Source organism: Oncorhynchus kisutch, linkage group LG25 (assembly GCF_002021735.2).
Source record: "Oncorhynchus kisutch isolate 150728-3 linkage group LG25, Okis_V2, whole genome shotgun sequence".
Classification (NCBI taxonomy): domain Eukaryota; kingdom Metazoa; phylum Chordata; class Actinopteri; order Salmoniformes; family Salmonidae; genus Oncorhynchus; species Oncorhynchus kisutch.
The window spans coordinates 1052396-1076833 of NC_034198.2; the positions used below are offsets into that span (position 1 = coordinate 1052396).

At 43.5% G+C, this 24438-nt stretch overlaps 1 protein-coding gene across 2 annotated transcripts in view; it reads left to right on the plus strand.

The window, feature by feature from the left end:
* Nucleotides 1–24438, plus strand: part of dclre1a (DNA cross-link repair 1A (PSO2 homolog, S. cerevisiae)) — a 45699-nt gene that overhangs the window by 17505 nt on the left and 3756 nt on the right. The window contains exons 7-8 of one of the 2 annotated variants that reach the window (XM_031805129.1): nucleotides 17166–17320; nucleotides 23440–23581. In XM_031805129.1, coding sequence (XP_031660989.1) covers nucleotides 17166–17320; nucleotides 23440–23581 — 297 coding nt within the window. Of the gene's footprint in view, nucleotides 1–17165; nucleotides 17321–23439; nucleotides 23614–24438 lie in introns of both variants that reach the window. The other variant, XM_031805130.1, reaches the window with a different exon arrangement.

Genomic DNA, 24438 nt, shown 5'->3' on the forward strand with positions numbered 1-24438 from the left:
GGTTAAGTACACTTTGGAGCAACGACAGTCGTTGATTAATTGTTTTTATCAGATAAGTGTAATGCTAGCTAGCAACTTACGCGAATGCAGTAAGCCAAGGTAACAGGCAGGCTCCTCGTGTGGCAGGTGGTTAGAGCGTTGGACTAGTTAACTGTAAGGTTGCAAGATTGGATCCCCCAAGCTGACAAAGTAAAAATCTGTCGTTCTGTCTCGTTCCTAGGCCGTCATTGAAAATAAGAATGTGTTCTTAACTGACTTGCCTAGTTAAATAAAGGTGTAAAAATAAATAAATAAATAAAAATACCAATTTCCGATTGTTATGAAATCGGCCCTAATTAATCGGCCATTCCGATTAATCGGTCGACCTCTAGTACATACATACCCCAACCAGAAGCCATGGATTACAGGCAATATCCGCAATGAGCGGTAGGGTAGAGCTGCCGCTTAAAGAGCAGTACTAACCTGGAAGCTTGTAAGAAATCTCGCTATGCCCTGCGAAGGACCAAGCAGGCAAAGCATCAATACAGGACTAAGTTTGAATCGTACTACACTCGTCGGATGTGGCAGTGCTTGCAAACTATTACAGACTACAAAGGGAAGCACAGCTGCGAGTTGTGTGACACGAGCCTACCAGACAAACTAAATTACTTTTATGCTCACTTCTCAAGTAACAGGCAAGTAACACTGAAACATGCATGAGAGCATCAGCTGTTCCAGATGACTGTGTGATCACGTTCTCCGTAGCCATTGTAAGACCTTTAAACAGGTCAACATCCACGAGGCCGCAGGGCCAGACAGATTACCAGGACGTGTCCTCCGAGCCTGCACTGACCAACTGGAAGTGTCTTCACTGTCATTTTCTGTAATACCAACAGGTTTCAAGCAGACCACCACAGGCCCAAGAACACTACAGTAATCTGCCTAAATGACTACCGACCCACGTCTGTAGCCGTGAAGCGCTTTGAAAGGCTGTTTATGGCTCACAACACCATTATACCAGAAACCCTAGACCCACTCCAATTTGCATACCGCCCCAACAGATCCACAGATGATGCAATCTCTTTTGCACTCCACACTGCCCCTTCCCATCTGGACAAAAGGAACACCTATGTGAGAATGCTATTCATTGACTAAAGCTCAGTGTTCAACACCATAGTGCCCTCAAAGCTCATCATTAAGCTAAGGACCCTGGGACTAAACACCTCCCTCTGCAACTGGATCCTGGATATCCTGACAGGCCGCCCCCAGTTGGTAAGGGTAGGTAACAAGACATCCGCCACGCTGATCCTCAACACAAGGGCCCTTCAGGGGTGTGTGCTCAGTCCCCTCCTGTACTCCCTGGCCAGGCACGACTCCAACACCATCATCAAGTTTGCAGATGACACAACAGTGAGACAGCCTATAGAGAGGAGGTCAGAGACCTGGCCATGGGTGCCAGGACAACAACCTGTCCCTCAACGTGATCAAGACTAAGGAGATGATTGTGGACTACAGGAAAAGGAGGACCGAGCACACCCCCATTCTCATTGACAAGCTGTAGTGGAGCAGGTTGAGAGCTTTGTGTTCCTTGGTGTCAACATCACCAACAAATTATCATTGTCCAAACACACCAAGACAGTCGTGAAGAGGGCACGACAAAACCTATTCCCCCCCAGGAGACTGAAAATATTCGGCATGGGTCCTCAGATCCTCAAAAGGTTCTACAGTTGCACCATTGAGAGCATCCTGAACAGCTAATCAAAGGGCTACCCAGACCCCTCTTTTACGCTGCTGCTACTCTCTGGTTATCTATGCATAGTCACATTAACTCTACCTATATGTACATATTGCCTCAATTACCTCAACTAACCGGTGCTCCCCACATTAACTCTGTACCGGTACCCCCTGTATATGGCCTCCACATTGACTCTGTACCGGTACCCCCTGTATATGGCCTCACATTGTCTCTGTACCGGTACCCCCTGTATATGGCCTCCACATTGTCTCTGTACCGGTACCCCCTGTATATGGCCTCCACATTGTCTCTGTACCGGTACCCCCTGTATATGGCCTCCACATTGTCTCTGTACCGGTACCCCCTGTATATGGCCTCCACATTGTCTCTGTACCGGTACACCCTGTATATGGCCTCCACATTGACTCTGTACCGGTACCCCCTGTATATGGCCTCCACATTGTCTCTGTACCGGTACACCCTGTATATGGCCTCCACATTGACTCTGTACCGTAACACCCTGTATATGGCCTCCACATTGACTCTGTACCGGTACCCCCTGTATATAGCCTCCACATTGTCTCTGTACCGTAACACCCTGTATATAGCCTCCACATTGTCTCTGTACCGTAACACCCTGTATATGGCCTCCACATTGACTCTGTACCGGTACCCCCTGTATATGGCCTCCACATTGTCTCTGTACCGTAACACCCTGTATATGGCCTCCACATTAACTCTGTACCGGTACCCCCTGTATATGGCCTCCACATTGTCTCTGTACCGTAACACCCTGTATATGGCCTCCACATTAACTCTGTACCGGTACCCCCTGTATATAGCCTCCACATTGACTCTGTACCGGTACCCCCTGTATATAGCCTCCACATTAACTCTGTACTGGTATCCCCCTGTATATAGCCTCCACATTAACTCTGTACCGGTACCCCCTGTATATAGCCTCCACATTAACTCTGTACCGGTACCCCCTGTATATAGCCTCCACATTAACTCTGTACCGGTACCCCCTGTATATGGCCTCCACATTAACTCTGTACCGGTACCCCCTGTATATGGCCTCCACATTAACTCTGTACCGGTACCCCCTGTATATAGCCTCCACATTGACTCTGTACCGGTACCCCCTGTATATAGCCTCCACATTAACTCTGTACCGGTACCCCCTGTATATAGCCTCCACATTGACTCTGTACCGTAACACCCTGTATATGGCCTCCACATTGTCTCTGTACCGGTACCCCCTGTATATAGCCTCCACATTAACTCTGTACCGGTACCCCCTGTATATGGCCTCCACATTGACTCTGTACTGGTACCCCCTGTATATAGCCTCCACATTAACTCTGTACCGGTACACCCTGTATATGGCCTCCACATTGACTCTGTACCAGTACACCCTGTATATAGCCTCCACATTGACTCTGTACCACTACCCCCTGTATATAGCCTCCACATTGACTCTGTACCGGTACCCCCTGTATATAGCCTCCACATTGACTCTGTACCGGTACCCCCTGTATATAGCCTCCACATTGACTCTGTACCGGTACCCCCTGTATATAGCCTCCACATTGACTCTGTACCGGTACCCCCTGTATATAGCCTCCACATTGACTCTGTACCGGTACCCCCTGTATATAACCTCCACATTGACTCTGTACCGGTACCCCCTGTATATAGCCTCCACATTGACTCTGTACCGGTACCCCCTGTATATAGCCTCCACATTGACTCTGTACCGGTACCCCCTGTATATAGCCTCCACATTGACTCTGTACCGGTACCCCCTGTATATAGCCTCCACATTGACTCTGTACCGGTACCCCCTGTATATGGCCTCCACATTGACTCTGTACTGGTACCCCCTGTATATGGCCTCCACATTGACTCTGTACCGGTACCCCCTGTATATGGCCTCCACATTGACTCTGTACTGGTACCCCCTGTATATAGCCTCCACATTGACTCTGTACCGGTACCCCCTGTATATAGCCTCCACATTGACTCTGTACCGGTACCCCCTGTATATAGCCTCCACATTGACTCTGTACTGGTACCCCCTGTATATAGCCTCCACATTGACTCTGTACCGGTACCCCCTGTATATAGCCTCCACATTGACTCTGTACCGGTAGCCCCTGTATATAGCCTCCACATTGACTCTGTACCGGTACCCCCTGTATATGGCCTCCACATTGACTCTGTACTGGTACCCCCTGTATATAGCCTCCACATTGACTCTGTACCGGTACCCCCTGTATATGGCCTCCACATTAACTCTGTACCGGTACCCCCTGTATATAGCCTCCACATTAACTCTGTACCGGTACCCCCTGTATATAGCCTCCACATTGACTCTGTACCGGTACCCCCTGTATATGGCCTCCACATTAACTCTGTACCGGTACCCCCTGTATATGGCCTCCACATTAACTCTGTACCGGTACCCCCTGTATATAGCCTCCACATTAACTCTGTACCGGTACCCCCTGTATATAGCCTCCACATTGACTCTGTACCGTAATACCCTGTATATAGCCTCCACATTGTCTCTGTACCGGTATCCCCTGTATATAGCCTCCACATTGTCTCTGTACCGGTACCCCCTGTATATAGTCTCCACATTGACTCTGTACCGGTACCCCCTGTATATGGCCTCCACATTAACTCTGTACCGGTACCCCCTGTATATGGCCTCCACATTAACTCTGTACCGGTACCCCCTGTATATAGCCTCCACATTGACTCTGTACCGGTACCCCCTGTATATAGTCTCCACATTGTCTCTGTACCGGTACCCCCTGTATATAGCCTCCACATTGTCTCTGTACCGGTACCCCCTGTATATAGTCTCCACATTGACTCTGTACCAGTACTCCCCTGTATATAGCCTCCACATTGTCTCTGTACCGGTACCCCCTGTATATAGTCTCCACATTGACTCTGTACCGGTACCCCCTGTATATGGCCTCCACATTAACTCTGTACCGGTACCCCCTGTATATAGCCTCCACATTGACTCTGTACCGTAACACCCTGTATATAGCCTCCACATTGACTCTGTACCGGTACCCCCTGTATATAGCCTCCACATTGACTCTGTACCGTAACACCCTGTATATAGCCTCCACATTGACTCTGTACCAGTACCCCCTGTATATAGCCTCCACATTGACTCTGTACCGGTACACCCTGTATATAGCCTCCACATTGACTCTGTACCGGTACCCCCTGTATATGGCCTCCACATTAACTCTGTACCGGTACCCCCTGTATATAGCCTCCACATTAACTCTGTACCGGTACCCCCTGTATATAGCCTCCACATTGACTCTGTACCATAACACCCTGTATATAGCCTCCACATTAACTCTGTACCGGTACCCCCTGTATATAGCCTCCACATTGACTCTGTACCGTAACACCCTGTATATAGCCTCCACATTGACTCTGTACCAGTACCCCCTGTATATAGCCTCCACATTGACTCTGTACCGGTACACCCTGTATATAGCCTCCACATTGACTCTGTACCGGTACCCCCTGTATATGGCCTCCACATTAACTCTGTACCGGTACCCCCTGTATATAGCCTCCACATTAACTCTGTACCGGTACCCCCTGTATATAGCCTCCACATTGACTCTGTACCATAACACCCTGTATATAGCCTCCACATTGACTCTGTACCGTAATACCCTGTATATAGCCTCCACATTAACTCTGTACCGGTACCCCCTGTATATAGCCTCCACATTGACTCTGTACCGGTACCCCCTGTATATAGCCTCCACATTGACTCTGTACCGTAATACCCTGCATTGCCTCAATTACCTCAACTAACCGGTGCTCCCCACATTAACTCTGTACCGGTACCCCCTGTATATAGCCTCCACATTGACTCTGTACCATAACACCCTGTATATAGCCTCCACATTGACTCTGTACCGTAATATCCTGTATATAGCCTCCACATTGACTCTGTACCGGTACCCCCTGTATATGGCCTCCACATTGACTCTGTACCGGTACCCCCTGTATATAGCCTCCACATTGTCTCTGTACCGTAACACCCTGTATATAGCCTCCACATTGACTCTGTACCGGTACCCCCTGTATATAGCCTCCACATTGTCTCTGTACCGGTACCCCCTGTATATAGTCTCCACATTGACTCTGTACCGGTACACCCTGTATATAGCCTCCACATTGACTCTGTACCGTAACACCCTGTATATAGCCTCCACATTGACTCTGTACCGGTACCCCCTGTATATAGTCTCCACATTGACTCTGTACCGGTACACCCTGTATATAGCCTCCACATTGACTCTGTACCGTAACACCCTGTATATAGCCTCCACATTGACTCTGTACCGTAACACCCTGTATATAGCCTCCACATTGACTCTGTACCGGTACCCCCTGTATATAGCCTCCACATTGACTCTGTACCGGTACCCCCTGTATATAGCCTCCACATTGTCTCTGTACCGGTACCCCCTGTATATAGCCTCCACATTGACTCTGTACCGGTACACCCTGTATATGGCCTCCACATTGACTCTGTACCGGTACCCCCTGTATATAGCCTCCACATTGACTCTGTACCGTAACACCCTGTATATAGCCTCCACATTGACTCTGTACCGGTACACCCTGTATATGGCCTCCACATTGACTCTGTACCGGTACCCCCTGTATATGGCCTCCACATTGACTCTGTACTGGTACCCCCTGTATATAGCCTCCACATTGACTCTGTACCGGTACACCCTGTATATAGCCTCCACATTGACTCTGTACCATAACACCCTGTATATAGCCTCCACATTGACTCTGTACCATAACACCCTGTATATAGCCTCCACATTGACTCTGTACCGGTACCCCCTGTATATAGCCTCCACATTGACTCTGTACCATAACACCCTGTATATAGCCTCCACATTGACTCTGTACCATAACACCCTGTATATAGCCTCCACATTGACTCTGTACCATAACACCCTGTATATAGCCTACACATTGACTCTGTACCATAATACCCTGTATATAGCCTCCACATTGACTCTGTACCATAACACCCTGTATATAGCCTCCACATTGACTCTGTACCATAACACCCTGTATATAGCCTCCACATTGACTCTGTACCATAACACCCTGTATATAGCCTCCACATTGACTCTGTACCATAACACCCTGTATATAGCCTCCACATTGACTCTGTACCATAACACCCTGTATATAGCCTCCACATTGACTCTGTACCATAACACCCTGTATATAGCCTCCACATTGACTCTGTATCGTAACACCCTGTATATAGCCTCCACATTGACTCTGTACCGTAACACCCTGTATATAGCCTCCACATTGACTCTGTACCGTAACACCCTGTATATAGCCTCCACATTGACTCTGTACCGTAACACCCTGTATATAGTCTCCACATTGTCTCTGTACCGGTACCCCCTGTATATAGCCTCCACATTGTCTCTGTACCGGTACCCCCTGTATATAGTCTCCACATTGACTCTGTACCAGTACTCCCCTGTATATAGCCTCCACATTGTCTCTGTACCGGTACCCCCTGTATATAGTCTCCACATTGACTCTGTACCGGTACCCCCTGTATATGGCCTCCACATTAACTCTGTACCGGTACCCCCTGTATATAGCCTCCACATTGACTCTGTACCGTAACACCCTGTATATAGCCTCCACATTGACTCTGTACCGGTACCCCCTGTATATAGCCTCCACATTGACTCTGTACCGTAACACCCTGTATATAGCCTCCACATTGACTCTGTACCAGTACCCCCTGTATATAGCCTCCACATTGACTCTGTACCGGTACACCCTGTATATAGCCTCCACATTGACTCTGTACCGGTACCCCCTGTATATGGCCTCCACATTAACTCTGTACCGGTACCCCCTGTATATAGCCTCCACATTAACTCTGTACCGGTACCCCCTGTATATAGCCTCCACATTGACTCTGTACCATAACACCCTGTATATAGCCTCCACATTAACTCTGTACCGGTACCCCCTGTATATAGCCTCCACATTGACTCTGTACCGTAACACCCTGTATATAGCCTCCACATTGACTCTGTACCAGTACCCCCTGTATATAGCCTCCACATTGACTCTGTACCGGTACACCCTGTATATAGCCTCCACATTGACTCTGTACCGGTACCCCCTGTATATGGCCTCCACATTAACTCTGTACCGGTACCCCCTGTATATAGCCTCCACATTAACTCTGTACCGGTACCCCCTGTATATAGCCTCCACATTGACTCTGTACCATAACACCCTGTATATAGCCTCCACATTGACTCTGTACCGTAATACCCTGTATATAGCCTCCACATTAACTCTGTACCGGTACCCCCTGTATATAGCCTCCACATTGACTCTGTACCGGTACCCCCTGTATATAGCCTCCACATTGACTCTGTACCGTAATACCCTGCATTGCCTCAATTACCTCAACTAACCGGTGCTCCCCACATTAACTCTGTACCGGTACCCCCTGTATATAGCCTCCACATTGACTCTGTACCATAACACCCTGTATATAGCCTCCACATTGACTCTGTACCGTAATACCCTGTATATAGCCTCCACATTGACTCTGTACCGGTACCCCCTGTATATGGCCTCCACATTGACTCTGTACCGGTACCCCCTGTATATAGCCTCCACATTGTCTCTGTACCGTAACACCCTGTATATAGCCTCCACATTGACTCTGTACCGGTACCCCCTGTATATAGCCTCCACATTGTCTCTGTACCGGTACCCCCTGTATATAGTCTCCACATTGACTCTGTACCGGTACACCCTGTATATAGCCTCCACATTGACTCTGTACCGTAACACCCTGTATATAGCCTCCACATTGACTCTGTACCGGTACCCCCTGTATATAGTCTCCACATTGACTCTGTACCGGTACACCCTGTATATAGCCTCCACATTGACTCTGTACCGTAACACCCTGTATATAGCCTCCACATTGACTCTGTACCGTAACACCCTGTATATAGCCTCCACATTGACTCTGTACCGGTACCCCCTGTATATAGCCTCCACATTGACTCTGTACCGGTACCCCCTGTATATAGCCTCCACATTGTCTCTGTACCGGTACCCCCTGTATATAGCCTCCACATTGACTCTGTACCGGTACACCCTGTATATGGCCTCCACATTGACTCTGTACCGGTACCCCCTGTATATAGCCTCCACATTGACTCTGTACCGTAACACCCTGTATATAGCCTCCACATTGACTCTGTACCGGTACACCCTGTATATGGCCTCCACATTGACTCTGTACCGGTACCCCCTGTATATGGCCTCCACATTGACTCTGTACTGGTACCCCCTGTATATAGCCTCCACATTGACTCTGTACCGGTACACCCTGTATATAGCCTCCACATTGACTCTGTACCATAACACCCTGTATATAGCCTCCACATTGACTCTGTACCATAACACCCTGTATATAGCCTCCACATTGACTCTGTACCGGTACCCCCTGTATATAGCCTCCACATTGACTCTGTACCATAACACCCTGTATATAGCCTCCACATTGACTCTGTACCATAACACCCTGTATATAGCCTCCACATTGACTCTGTACCATAACACCCTGTATATAGCCTACACATTGACTCTGTACCATAATACCCTGTATATAGCCTCCACATTGACTCTGTACCATAACACCCTGTATATAGCCTCCACATTGACTCTGTACCATAACACCCTGTATATAGCCTCCACATTGACTCTGTACCATAACACCCTGTATATAGCCTCCACATTGACTCTGTACCATAACACCCTGTATATAGCCTCCACATTGACTCTGTACCATAACACCCTGTATATAGCCTCCACATTGACTCTGTACCATAACACCCTGTATATAGCCTCCACATTGACTCTGTATCGTAACACCCTGTATATAGCCTCCACATTGACTCTGTACCGTAACACCCTGTATATAGCCTCCACATTGACTCTGTACCGTAACACCCTGTATATAGCCTCCACATTGACTCTGTACCGTAACACCCTGTATATAGTCTCCACATTGTCTCTGTACCGGTACCCCCTGTATATAGCCTCCACATTGTCTCTGTACCGGTACCCCCTGTATATAGTCTCCACATTGACTCTGTACCAGTACTCCCCTGTATATAGCCTCCACATTGTCTCTGTACCGGTACCCCCTGTATATAGTCTCCACATTGACTCTGTACCGGTACCCCCTGTATATGGCCTCCACATTAACTCTGTACCGGTACCCCCTGTATATAGCCTCCACATTGACTCTGTACCGTAACACCCTGTATATAGCCTCCACATTGACTCTGTACCGGTACCCCCTGTATATAGCCTCCACATTGACTCTGTACCGTAACACCCTGTATATAGCCTCCACATTGACTCTGTACCAGTACCCCCTGTATATAGCCTCCACATTGACTCTGTACCGGTACACCCTGTATATAGCCTCCACATTGACTCTGTACCGGTACCCCCTGTATATGGCCTCCACATTAACTCTGTACCGGTACCCCCTGTATATAGCCTCCACATTAACTCTGTACCGGTACCCCCTGTATATAGCCTCCACATTGACTCTGTACCATAACACCCTGTATATAGCCTCCACATTAACTCTGTACCGGTACCCCCTGTATATAGCCTCCACATTGACTCTGTACCGTAACACCCTGTATATAGCCTCCACATTGACTCTGTACCAGTACCCCCTGTATATAGCCTCCACATTGACTCTGTACCGGTACACCCTGTATATAGCCTCCACATTGACTCTGTACCGGTACCCCCTGTATATGGCCTCCACATTAACTCTGTACCGGTACCCCCTGTATATAGCCTCCACATTAACTCTGTACCGGTACCCCCTGTATATAGCCTCCACATTGACTCTGTACCATAACACCCTGTATATAGCCTCCACATTGACTCTGTACCGTAATACCCTGTATATAGCCTCCACATTAACTCTGTACCGGTACCCCCTGTATATAGCCTCCACATTGACTCTGTACCGGTACCCCCTGTATATAGCCTCCACATTGACTCTGTACCGTAATACCCTGCATTGCCTCAATTACCTCAACTAACCGGTGCTCCCCACATTAACTCTGTACCGGTACCCCCTGTATATAGCCTCCACATTGACTCTGTACCATAACACCCTGTATATAGCCTCCACATTGACTCTGTACCGTAATACCCTGTATATAGCCTCCACATTGACTCTGTACCGGTACCCCCTGTATATGGCCTCCACATTGACTCTGTACCGGTACCCCCTGTATATAGCCTCCACATTGTCTCTGTACCGTAACACCCTGTATATAGCCTCCACATTGACTCTGTACCGGTACCCCCTGTATATAGCCTCCACATTGTCTCTGTACCGGTACCCCCTGTATATAGTCTCCACATTGACTCTGTACCGGTACACCCTGTATATAGCCTCCACATTGACTCTGTACCGTAACACCCTGTATATAGCCTCCACATTGACTCTGTACCGGTACCCCCTGTATATAGTCTCCACATTGACTCTGTACCGGTACACCCTGTATATAGCCTCCACATTGACTCTGTACCGTAACACCCTGTATATAGCCTCCACATTGACTCTGTACCGTAACACCCTGTATATAGCCTCCACATTGACTCTGTACCGGTACCCCCTGTATATAGCCTCCACATTGACTCTGTACCGGTACCCCCTGTATATAGCCTCCACATTGTCTCTGTACCGGTACCCCCTGTATATAGCCTCCACATTGACTCTGTACCGGTACACCCTGTATATGGCCTCCACATTGACTCTGTACCGGTACCCCCTGTATATAGCCTCCACATTGACTCTGTACCGTAACACCTTGTATATAGCCTCCACATTGACTCTGTACCGGTACACCCTGTATATGGCCTCCACATTGACTCTGTACCGGTACCCCCTGTATATGGCCTCCACATTGACTCTGTACTGGTACCCCCTGTATATAGCCTCCACATTGACTCTGTACCGGTACACCCTGTATATAGCCTCCACATTGACTCTGTACCATAACACCCTGTATATAGCCTCCACATTGACTCTGTACCATAACACCCTGTATATAGCCTCCACATTGACTCTGTACCATAACACCCTGTATATAGCCTCCACATTGACTCTGTACCATAACACCCTGTATATAGCCTCCACATTGACTCTGTACCATAACACCCTGTATATAGCCTCCACATTGACTCTGTATCGTAACACCCTGTATATAGCCTCCACATTGACTCTGTACCGTAACACCCTGTATATAGCCTCCACATTGACTCTGTACCGTAACACCCTGTATATAGCCTCCACATTGACTCTGTACCGTAACACCCTGTATATAGTCTCCACATTGTCTCTGTACCGTAATACCCTGTATATAGCCTCCACATTGACTCTGTACCGGTACACCCTGTATATGGCCTCCACATTGACTCTGTACCGGTACCCCCTGTATATAGCCTCCACATTGACTCTGTACCGTAACACCCTGTATATAGCCTCCACATTGACTCTGTACCGGTACACCCTGTATATGGCCTCCACATTGACTCTGTACCGGTACCCCCTGTATATGGCCTCCACATTGACTCTGTACTGGTACCCCCTGTATATAGCCTCCACATTGACTCTGTACCGGTACACCCTGTATATAGCCTCCACATTGACTCTGTACCATAACACCCTGTATATAGCCTCCACATTGACTCTGTACCATAACACCCTGTATATAGCCTCCACATTGACTCTGTACCATAACACCCTGTATATAGCCTCCACATTGACTCTGTACCATAACACCCTGTATATAGCCTCCACATTGACTCTGTACCATAACACCCTGTATATAGCCTCCACATTGACTCTGTATCGTAACACCCTGTATATAGCCTCCACATTGACTCTGTACCGTAACACCCTGTATATAGCCTCCACATTGACTCTGTACCGTAACACCCTGTATATAGCCTCCACATTGACTCTGTACCGTAACACCCTGTATATAGTCTCCACATTGTCTCTGTACCGTAATACCCTGTATATAGCCTCCACATTGACTCTGTACCATAACACCCTGTATATAGCCTCCACATTGACTCTGTACCGTAACACCCTGTATATAGCCTCCACATTGACTCTGTACCGTAACACCCTGTATATAGCCTCCACATTGACTCTGTACCGTAATACCCTGTATATAGCCTCCACATTGACTCTGTACCGTAATACCCTGTATATAGCCTCCACATTGACTCTGTACCGTAACACCCTGTATATAGCCTCCACATTGACTCTGTACCATAACACCCTGTATATAGCCTCCACATTGTTATTTTACTGAAGCTGTTTAATTTGTTTTATTATTATTCTATTGTTTCTTAACTTAAAGCATTGTTAAGGGTTTGTAAGTAAGCATTTCACTAAGGTCTACACCTGTTGTATTCTGCCATTTGACAAATAAAATTTGATCTGAAATAGTGCGTATCTAAGTCAGTTATTTTTCCTTCAAGCTAGCTAGCTAACTTTAGTTTATCTACTGAAACCCATATTGTGTATTGCTAGCTCACATACTACTGTGTTACAGTGGGGGAAATCAAATCATTTCTGTTTGCTAACTTATCTAGCTACATAGGTATCTAGCTAACTAGCTAAACAACTACCGGTAGCCATATCATGACAAAAAATAGAAGTTTTACAATCAGATATTTTTTATCTCGATTGTAAACCATATTTTCTCTTTTTAGTCGTAGATATGACTAGCTACCAAACAGCAAGCTACAAAGCTAGGTTTACCAGCAAACGTTAGCACATTCCTGGAGTTGGCCAGCTAGTTAGCCTGGCACCTGCTAACTTGTTATGCTCCACTCCTTGCATTTGTAACTTGTTAGCAAATGTTTAACTTCAGCATTTCTTTCTATTAGGCTAGATATTTTTGTAAATGTAAACTCTGTGCCTGTGCACATGTTCAACTAATCTACCATAATGTTGATGTTATGCTGGCACGGTTCAACTGTTGTTCAAACTGTACAATGGAGTATAATTGTTTTTGCTTTGCAGGAAATACTGTGTAGAGCCTGGGCTTCTTCCTGGAGTGGATTCTAGATACATAATTCCCTTTCCTGCGTGTGCCATTATAGCAAAACTGCATCCCTCTCGAGCAATTAGATATTATGCTGCATTTCAAACAGATGACTCAGATGACTCCTCCCACAGCTTTACATGTATTCCCTGAATTTACTGAATGTTTATTTCGGCATGGCAATTTCATAATTATCACCTCTCCCATCTGCTGATCACCATTTCTCTTAGCTATAGATTGTTACACCAGATAATGTGAATTTAACCAAAGATTTTTGGTATCCTGGGAGTTACAGGATAGGTACTGTTTGGTATAGCACAGAGAATTTTCAACCAACCTTATCGACACCATCTTTGTCCTCGATTCGGGGAAAAGGGAGTCAAATTGTCTGTGTCCAGTTGCTGGGGGTCAGTTTTAATTTAGAAAATGGTCCATTATTGAAATAAATACATTTTTTGCCCCATAAAGTAATCCAACAATATGTGCGAGGCCATCGTGGCTTGGCCTGTCTGCGGTGAATGGCCAGCTGGATAAGACTCGGCAGAAAGTCTTAACCACCAAATGTTGGGTCCTCTTGCAGAAGATTTGCTCCTGTGGTCTTAGCATTTTACACTTTTTGTGGAAGGGTCATAAGGCAACATGCCTTTGTTGGTAAAGGTATCAACCGAATGGGAGTATTGTTTAGGGACAATGAGGGGACATTGGGAGCTGCTTTTGAGAGAAAAGATAAGTCAACAAAGTGAATGGGCTAGGAGGCTAAACAAGGTGTGAAAGGTCTTAGGAAGGCAGTTCATACACAGTATGTATTGCTGTGTATGGGAGATTGGGTAGACAATACATGCACTGTCTCTAAGCACAAACCTGCAAAACCAAAACCCCTTCCTCATCTCAAAGACATATCTGTAAACCTCCCCCAGCCCATTGAATTTGAGATATCATTATTGTCAATAGTAGCCCATTGAAGGGGATTTTTGTAGACATGTCTTTGTATTGTGTTGAGAATCTGCAGACAGAATAATTAGGTGGTTGTGTCATTACTGTTGTAGTCCTGGTTTTATACCTTTCAGTGTCCCTTGCTGGTTTCTGCCCCACAATCTTGATATGCTCCATAACTGCAAGTTGTGTCCGCTCCCTCATGCTTCTGTACCCATAATGCCCCTGCTTTGGGGGTTTTCAGTGGAGCACAGTGGAATGACTCCAGACCACCTGAGTTGTACAAAAAGAAACGGTAAAAAGAGAGGGGTAGATTAAATTGATTACATAGTCTGGAAGGTACTCTGTGGTCCTCAGGCTACCTCTAACCACCCCATAACACAAACATAAACCATACAAACACCCAATTCATGTTTATACCATGCTTACTGTAAATAGAGCTATCTTAGCCGTCAGCTTGTAAATATTTTGGCCAATTTACCTTCACCTTGTGCAGAGCTAGGGGTTCGACGTGCATGTTGGTGGAATCAGATTTTGTACCACCTACAACAAAATATACAACAATACACAATTTAACCACCCCACCAATTGTATTTATCTCTATTAGACTGGCTAGCAAAGCATACCTAACATGGACATTTCAATATTTCCAACTTGCTGACAGCTAGCTAGCATCACTAAATTGGTAGCAAGATTGCAAGCTGAGCCTGGATGAAAACCAACTAACCAACCATATTTTTTTAACCTTTTATTTAACTTGAATTACCATAGACGATTTAAACACATTCATCATTGCTACCAACACACACAAGCTATAATCGACAATTCTATTTTTAGTCATTGAGTGTTTTCCAGACAACTGTGGAATAGATGGCTACTAAACCATGGCATGAGTGAAATTGATTGACAGTGTGTATACCAAAAGATAGCTATATTTATTTATTTTATTTAGCCTTTATTTAACCAGGTAGGCAAGTTGAGAACAAGTTCTCATTTACAATTGCGACCTGGCCAAGATAAAGCAAAGCAGTTCGACACATACAACAACACAGCGTTACACATGGAGTAAAACAAACATAGTCAATAATACAGTAGGAAAATAAGTCTATATACAATGTGAGCAAATGAGGTGAGATAATGATATGATTTAGCTAGTTCAATACAGCACTGTAACGTTTGGTTACTGCATCATTCTTGATAGCCGCAAGCCACTGTTGGGGTGAATCTCTGGTAGTTAGAATGGTGAAAGATAATGCATTTTCATACTTGTTTGTAATTAGCACAGCCAGGCACAGAACGCCACACGGGCATGATGAAAGTTTTCAAAACAATCTTGCCGAGCGAAATTATAAAATTACTTTGTGTTGGTTGTTCGAGGTAAACAACGCCATTATTCTAGTTTTTGTGGGCGGTATCAGCATTTGCTATGAATGCCGGACTTTGTGGTTCACTATGAGCACACCAATACACAGGGAGTCGGAACTTCCCAATTCTACCAGTTAAATGGAAATGTGACTATATGCCATGGCAGAGACAAAGTGAAATCCCCCTTTAAACATTAACTCAATCATAAAAACAGCAGCTCTTTGCTGTATTTTTTGAGTCTCTCTCTGGTCATGGTTTTAAAACGTGAAATCGGCTAGTATCAAACTGTTGTGGCCGGGTTGGTGGACGCTGTAGGCACAATGATTTGACGTATTCGATTGGCCAGCGCTGTAGCCGCACTCAATTTAGCAACCAATGTCCCAGGCCGCTTGGTTGGCTGAGTTTGTCTTTTCTGGCAAATTAATTGGTTAAAAATGGGAACACTTTGTCTACCCGGTGCGCAGGGCTTCTGAATCAAGTGCATGTACCGTCAACAGTGCAATTCTGATTTATTTTTTAAACTTTCCATAGCTTTATCGTTGACTTTTCTACAGAAATGTTTGGTGATCGACTAGGAATGCCTTAAAGATCTACCAGTCGATCGTGATCGAACAGTTGGTGTCCACCGAGCTACAATCAATTTGAGACACTTTAGGATGATTTGGACATGAACCGCGAACAATGCTAAAATTTGACATGCATTGGATGGTCGACAAAATGCTTTGCTTAAGAGAGAGTGTGGCCATTTTAAAAAGCGACTTCCAGGATTTTAATCTTGGGTAGCCAACTGAACTACTAGAAGTAGAATCCAACAATACTCATCATGAATCGGTGAATAAAAATTGTCTATACTCTCTGTGTATATATGACTCTGGCTTAACTGTCTTACTATGTCTTGTCCATAGCTCTGGCAGAGGTACTGGGCTCCAAAGTTTGCCTGTCCCGGGACAAGTTCAACACCATGTGTTGTCTGGAGTCAGAGCGCATCCGCCAGCTCATCACCACCGACTGGAAGGCCGCACAGGTCCATGTGCTACCCATGATGCAACTGAACTTCAAAGTGGGTCCTGTAGTGATTTTTACAGTTCCTATACAGTACCAGTGAAAAGTTCTGACACACCTACTCATTCAATTTGGGGTGACAGGTAGCCTAGTGGTTAGAGCGTTGGGCCAATAACTGAAAGGTTGCTAGATCGAATCCCGAGCTGACAAGTTAAAAATCTGTTGTTCTGCCCCAGAACAAGGCATTTAACCCACTGTTCCTAGGCCGTCATCGTAAATAAAAATGTGTTCTTAACTGACTTGCCTAGTTAAATAAAGGTTAATTAAAATGGTAAAAATGTCAAGTAAAAATTCAAGGGTTTTTCTTTATTTTTTTCTACATCAAAACTATGAAATAACACATGGAATCATGTAGTAACCAAAAAAGTATTTAACAACTCAAAATATGTGTTGTATTTGAAGTTCTTTAAAGTAGCCACCCTTTGCCTTGATAGAAGCTTTGCACACTCTTGGCATTCTCTCAACCAGCTTCGCCTGGAATGCTTTCCCAACAGTGTTGAAGGAATTCCCACATATGCTGAGCACTTGTTGGCAGCTTTTCCTTTACTCTGCGGTTCAACTTATCCCAAACCATCTCAATTGGGTTGAGGTCTGATTGTGGAGGCCAGGTCATCTGATGCAACACTCCATCACTCTCCTTCTTGGTCAAATAGCCCCTACACAGCCTGGAGGTGTGATGGGTCATTGTCCTGCTGAAAAACAATTGATAGTCCCATTAAGCGCATTCCAGATGGGTTGGCGTATCGCTGCAGAATGCTGTTGTAGTCATGCTGGTTAACCTCTCTGGCATATGTGGGATATGTGCGTCCCACCTGGCCAACATCCAGTGAAAATGCAGAGCGCCAAATTCAAATAAATTACTATAAAACTTAAACTTTGATGAAATCACACATTCAATATACCAAATTAAAGCTACACTTGTTGTGAACCCAGCCAATGTGTCAGATTTCAAAAATGCTTTACGGCGAAAGCAAACGTTGCTATTATCAGAGGATAGCACCTCAGTAAACAAAGAGAGAAAAGCATATTTCAACTCTGCAGACGTGACACAAAACGCAGAAATAAAAATATAATTCATGCCTTACCTTTGACGAGCTTCTTCTGTTGGCACTCCAATATGTCCCATAAACATCACAAATGGTTCTTTTGTTCGATTTAATTCCGTCGATATATATCCAAAATGTCAATTTATTTGGCGTTTTTGATCCAGAAAAACACTGGTTCCAACTTGCGCAATGTGACTACAAAATATCTCAGAAGTTACCTGTAAGCATTGTCCAAACATTTCAAACTACTTTTGTAATACAACTTTAGGTATTTTAGGAAGAAAACAAAGTGTAGCGAGCATTTCTGGTCATGCGCCTCTATCTAAAAGTACACTTCAAGTTACCCTCGTTCTGGATGGCCGTACTTCTTCATTACACAAAGGAAAAACCTCAACCAATTTCTAATGACTGTTGACGTCCAGAAGAAAGAAGTTAAGTGTGCCTTGAATATTATAAATAAATATATATTAAAAATAAATTGAATATTAAAAATAAATCACCGACTGTGTGGGGAGGCTTTGCTGGTGAAACTATCCCACCTCCTCCTCCATGCTTCACGGTGGGAACCACACATGCGGAGATCATCTATTCATCTACTCTGTGTCTCACAAAGACATGTTGGTTGGAACCAATAATCTCAAATTTGGACTCCAGACCAAAGGACAGATTTTCCACCTGTCTAATGTCCATTGCTTGTGTTTCTTGACCCAAGAAAGTCTCTTCTTATTGGTGTCCTTTTAGTAGTGGTTTCTTTTGCAGCAATTTGACCATGAAAGCCTGATTCACGCAGTCTCCTCTGAACAGATGTGTCTGTTACTTGAACGCTGAAGCATCTATTTGGGCTGCAATTTCTGAGGCTGGTAACTAATGAACTTATCCTCTGCTGCAGAGGATAACTCTGGGTCTTCCTTTCCTGTGGCGGTCCTCATGAGAGCCAGTTTCATCATAGCGCTTGATGGTTTGTGTAACTGCACTTGAAAAAACTTTCAAAGTTCTTGCCGTTTTCTGTTTTGACTGACCTTCATGTTTAAAGTAATGATGGACTGTCATTTTTCTTTGCTTATTTGAGCTGTTCTTCCCATAATATGGACTTGGTCTTTTACCAATAGGGCTAGCTTCTGTATACCATCCCTACCTTGTCACAACACAGCTGATTGTGTCAACTCAAACAATTTAAGAAGGAAAGAACTTCCACAAATTAACTTTTAACAAGACACACCTGTTAATTGAAATGCATTCCAGGTGACTACCTCATGAAGCTGGTTGAAAGAATGCCAAGAGTGTGCAATGTTGCCATCAAGGCAAAGTGTGGCTACTTTGAAGAATCTCAAATATAAAATATATATATACTTTTTTGGTTACTACATGATTCCATATGTGTGGTTTTATAGTTTGTCTTCACCATTATTCTACAATGTAAAAATAAAGAAAAACCCTTGAATGAGTAGGGTGTCCATACTTTTGACTGGTACTGTATGTCAAAAGTGCTTAAAGGTAGAGTTAGTAAGACAACATTCTCCTACAAAGCAGGGCAGCAAACTCACAGAAATGCAACAAAATTCAAACTGCCACAGTTGTCTCTTCCCAGTGTTGACATATTTCAAGGGAGGGCATACATTGTAAAAGACAATAGTGGAAGTCTTGACAGATTTTAATTATGTTGTTGTTTGTAATCAGGTAATCACCCTGCTGTGTATATTGCTGAGTCTACCTTTAAACAACAACCACGTTTGTGCTGTCCATATAGCAAAAGAACACGATACAGTTAAAAACGAGTCAAGCTTTGCGTATATACAGTGGGGCAAAAAAAGTATTTAGTCAGCCACCAATTGTGCATGTTCTCCCACTTAAAAAGATGAGAGGCCTGTAATTTTCATCATAGGTACACTTCAACTATGACAGACAAAATGAGAAAAAAAATCCAGAAAATCACATTGTAGGATTTTTTATGAATTTATTTGCAAATTATGGTGGAAAATAAGTATTTGGTCACCTACAAACAAGCAAGATTTCTGGCTCTCACAGACCTGTAACTTCTTCTTTAAGAGGCTCCTCTGTCTGCCACTCGTTACCTGTCTTATAGTTTTAGTGTACCTATGATGAAAATTACAGGTGTGAGAACTTGCACAATTGGTGGCTAAATACTTTTTTTTGCCCCACTGTATATTTTTGTTACGTTCAGAAAAATTGAGATTATTACTCTTGCATAACACAAGCCAGATCATTACCAAACACTTTCCACAGAAGTGCTCATTAAAAACTGTTATAAAGAAATAAAAAATCCCTGTACTGCACAAGGGCATATGATTTAAACAATGTTTTTAAAAAATCCATCTTTTTCATCTAAAAATGCAATCCAAAATAGAATTTGAGAAGCTTTTGAAAATTTGTATTTTCTTTTGAGATTCCTCCACATTTTTATACAATAATGAGAAATGACGAGGCAGAGGATGTTGATATTGACAAATTTCATGTTTTACTGCTTTAGATTGACACATTCAAAATGCTGTACAAGTTGTAAAATATAATTAATTTGAATTGCTTCTATATTCTCTTAGTAGACTTAGAGCAGAAATCTGCAGGTTGGGGGCGACCCTATGCCGCCCCACTTCTTGTGTAGTGTTTTCACTTTGAACGAAAACAAGGGGGTTGAGCCGACTTGGGCTGGCCTTCTGGGTAAGGTGCGTCTTTGCGCTAATCCCGCCTACTCTAATGACCCTGCTGTCCTGGAGCTGGAGAGGAAGTGAAAGTCACTTGCAACCTAATGTTACAGCTGCCAGAAACAAACAGAGAAGACGAAGTCAACAAGCGTCATTCTTGGATCTGAATCAATTCGACCCAAAAATGTTTTTAAAAAGCGAGAAAAAGACTGCCCATGACCAATCCAGAAACCAGATAAACATTGGAATTAATTTTGAAAGGTGGAAGAGTGACACCGAATGGCAACCGTTGTCATGGATTGGTCATGTTAGGTAAGTGTTGGGTTGCGTATTTAGTCTGCTAGCTATGTTAGCTGCTAACCTTAGAGTGTTTAATGTTCAATCCAGCTAACATCTTTTGTATTCGGATTGTTTTGTACTCAAAGGAATCTAATGATAGCATCATGTAGCTACACTGCATAAACCCCACAAGATGCCCAATGCCTTTATTTCAACTAGCTAACATTAGCTTGCTAAATCTAGATATTCAGATTGTTGGCATGATAGTGTTTAGTTTGTAGATGATCACGCTAGGTGGTCGACAGCATTTTCAGTCCAGGACCACCCCAAAAGAATCCTTTTGCTCTACAGTTATTTGTGGCATCTAGTTCATTTGTGAGCGATTGGGTGTTTGCAGTTCCAGAGCTGACGACTCTTCAGAATGAGAATATGGTCAAATTGACAGATTTATATTGTTGATATTGTTAATGGTATAACGGTTCATGATAACTACTGATTAAGTTAATTCAAGAGTATCTAACCCTTTATGGTGTCCCTCTTCGATTAATTTGCATAGGATAACCAAATGAATCAATCAAATCTAATCTTGCCAAAAGTCATAACAATTTCCATTATATTACCTTCTCTCTCAGGTGAGACCGTGGGCAGTATATGACCTACTGCTAATCGTATTACCATAGCTAACTATTTTGGTTTATTACCAACAAAATAATTATTGAATCACAAAGCATAACATACAGTGGGGCAAAAAAGTATTTAGTCAGCCATCAATTGTGCAAGTTCTCCCTCTTTTATTCAGTTATTTATTTTATTTTTGCAAACATTTCTAAAAACCTGTTTTTGCTTTGTCATTATGGGTTATCGTGTGTAGATATTCTAAAATATATTATTTATATATATAATCAGCCCCCTCAAACCAAATATATATATATATATAAATATATAAATATATATAAATATATATAAATATATAAATATATATAAATATATATAAATATATAAATATATATAAATATATATAAATATATATAAATATATATATATAAATATATATAGATCCCATATATATATATATATAAATATATATAAATATATATATATAAATATATAAATATATATAAATATATATATATATATATATAAATATATATAAATATATATATATAAATATATAAATATATATAAATATATATAAATATATAAATATATATATATAAATATATATAGATCCCATATATATATATATATATAAATATATATATATATAAATATATAAATATATATAAATATATATAAATATATAAATATATATAAATATATATATATAAATATATATAGATCCCATATATATATATATATAAATATATATATATAAATATATATATATATATAGAAAACAAGGCTGGAACGTAACAAAATGTGGAAAAGTCAAGGGGTCTGAATACTTTCCGAATGCACTGTATGCCAATTTGGTTTGAGGGGGCTGATTAGGTGGCTATGATGGAATGGGGCCACGTTGGGAGTTTAGCCATTTACACCGGGGCAAACACCCCTACTTGCCTTGTTAAATTAAAGAAAATACTCTCATGATAAGTGCCATGGGATGTTTTAATGACCACAGAGGTTCAGGACACAGGTTTAACATCCTGTCCAAAAGACGGCACCTTCTACGCAGGGCAATGTCCCCTTCACTGCCCTGGGATCTCCTCAGAGGGAAGAGTGCCCCCTACTGGCAATCTAAACACTACTTCCAGCAGCATCTGGTTTCCCATCCAGAGACTGACCAGGAGTGACCCTGTTTAGCTTCAGAGGCAAGCCAGCAGTGGGATGCAGGGTGGTACGCCGCTGGTTGGGATTAAACTCTGGAGTACCTGCAGCATTATAGCACTAGGATTGCTTACCCCTGCATTAGTGGAAAGTTTGCACCTGATATAATACAACATTTCAAAATGTAAAGGGTGGAGCTAAAATGTAAAATACAAGAGTATGACAAACTCTAGGTCACATGTCGGTAATGCCGTTTTGGCTTTGGTTTTCATTCCTCTCAGAAAATAACAGGCTCAAACTATCTGTTCACTTCTCACACTTACTAAACCAAAGTACGTACTCCCATGTCCTTTTTTCCTTTCCAGAACCTGCAGGCTCATCTGAGTAGGTTCTCGAGGCAGTACGACCAGCTGGTGGCCTTCAAGCCCACAGGCTGGACCTTCAGTCAGAGGGTGGAGGCTGTGGAGGATATCAAGCCTATGGTCCATGGCAACATCAGCATCTATGGTACAGCCCAGTATCTATACCATCTATAGCAGGTGTGCTCAGATGTGGCTCTCGAGGCCCAGAGCACTGCTGGTTTTGGTTCTAGGCATGAAATTTAAAGCATGCTAACTAGGAGACATTGACTCACATTAGCCATGTCATGCCTACCACTTACTAAAATGAATCATACTACATACTATTTAGAATGTACTGTTTTAGTAAAAATGCATACAGTTAGCAACAAATATCAACATACTAGGCTCACCCATTATGTGAATGCGTCATCTTATGCTCAATTGTGCTGTTTCCATCCATCCCCTGAGCTAATTATCAACTGTTGTCAATCTCACTCAGTCTGAAAAATATTCCTCAATGGCTCGCAGCGACTGCGACCTGACCAAGATAAAGCATAGCAGTGTGAACAGACAACAACACAGAGTTAAACATGGAGTAAACAATAAACAAGTCAATAACATAGTAGAAAAAAAAGAATCTATATACATTGTGTGCAAAAGGCATGAGGAGGTAAGCAATAAATAGGCCATAGGAGTGAATAATTACAATTTAGCAGATTAACACGAGTGATAAATGATCAGATGATGATGTGCAGGTAGAGATACTGGTGGGCAGAAAAGTAAATAAAATAAAAACAGTATGGGGATGAGGTAGGTAAATTGGGTGGGCCTTAGGTTTTGTGCACAGCTGTTGTTTACAAATATGCACAGACTGCCCCCCTCGTTTTACCGGAGTGTGCTCTTCTATCTTGCCGGTGCAGCATATTTCCCGCTAGCTGAATATCCACGTCGTCATTCAGCCACGATTCCGTGAAACACAGGATATTACAGTTGATGTCCCGTTGGTTGGATATTCGTGATCGT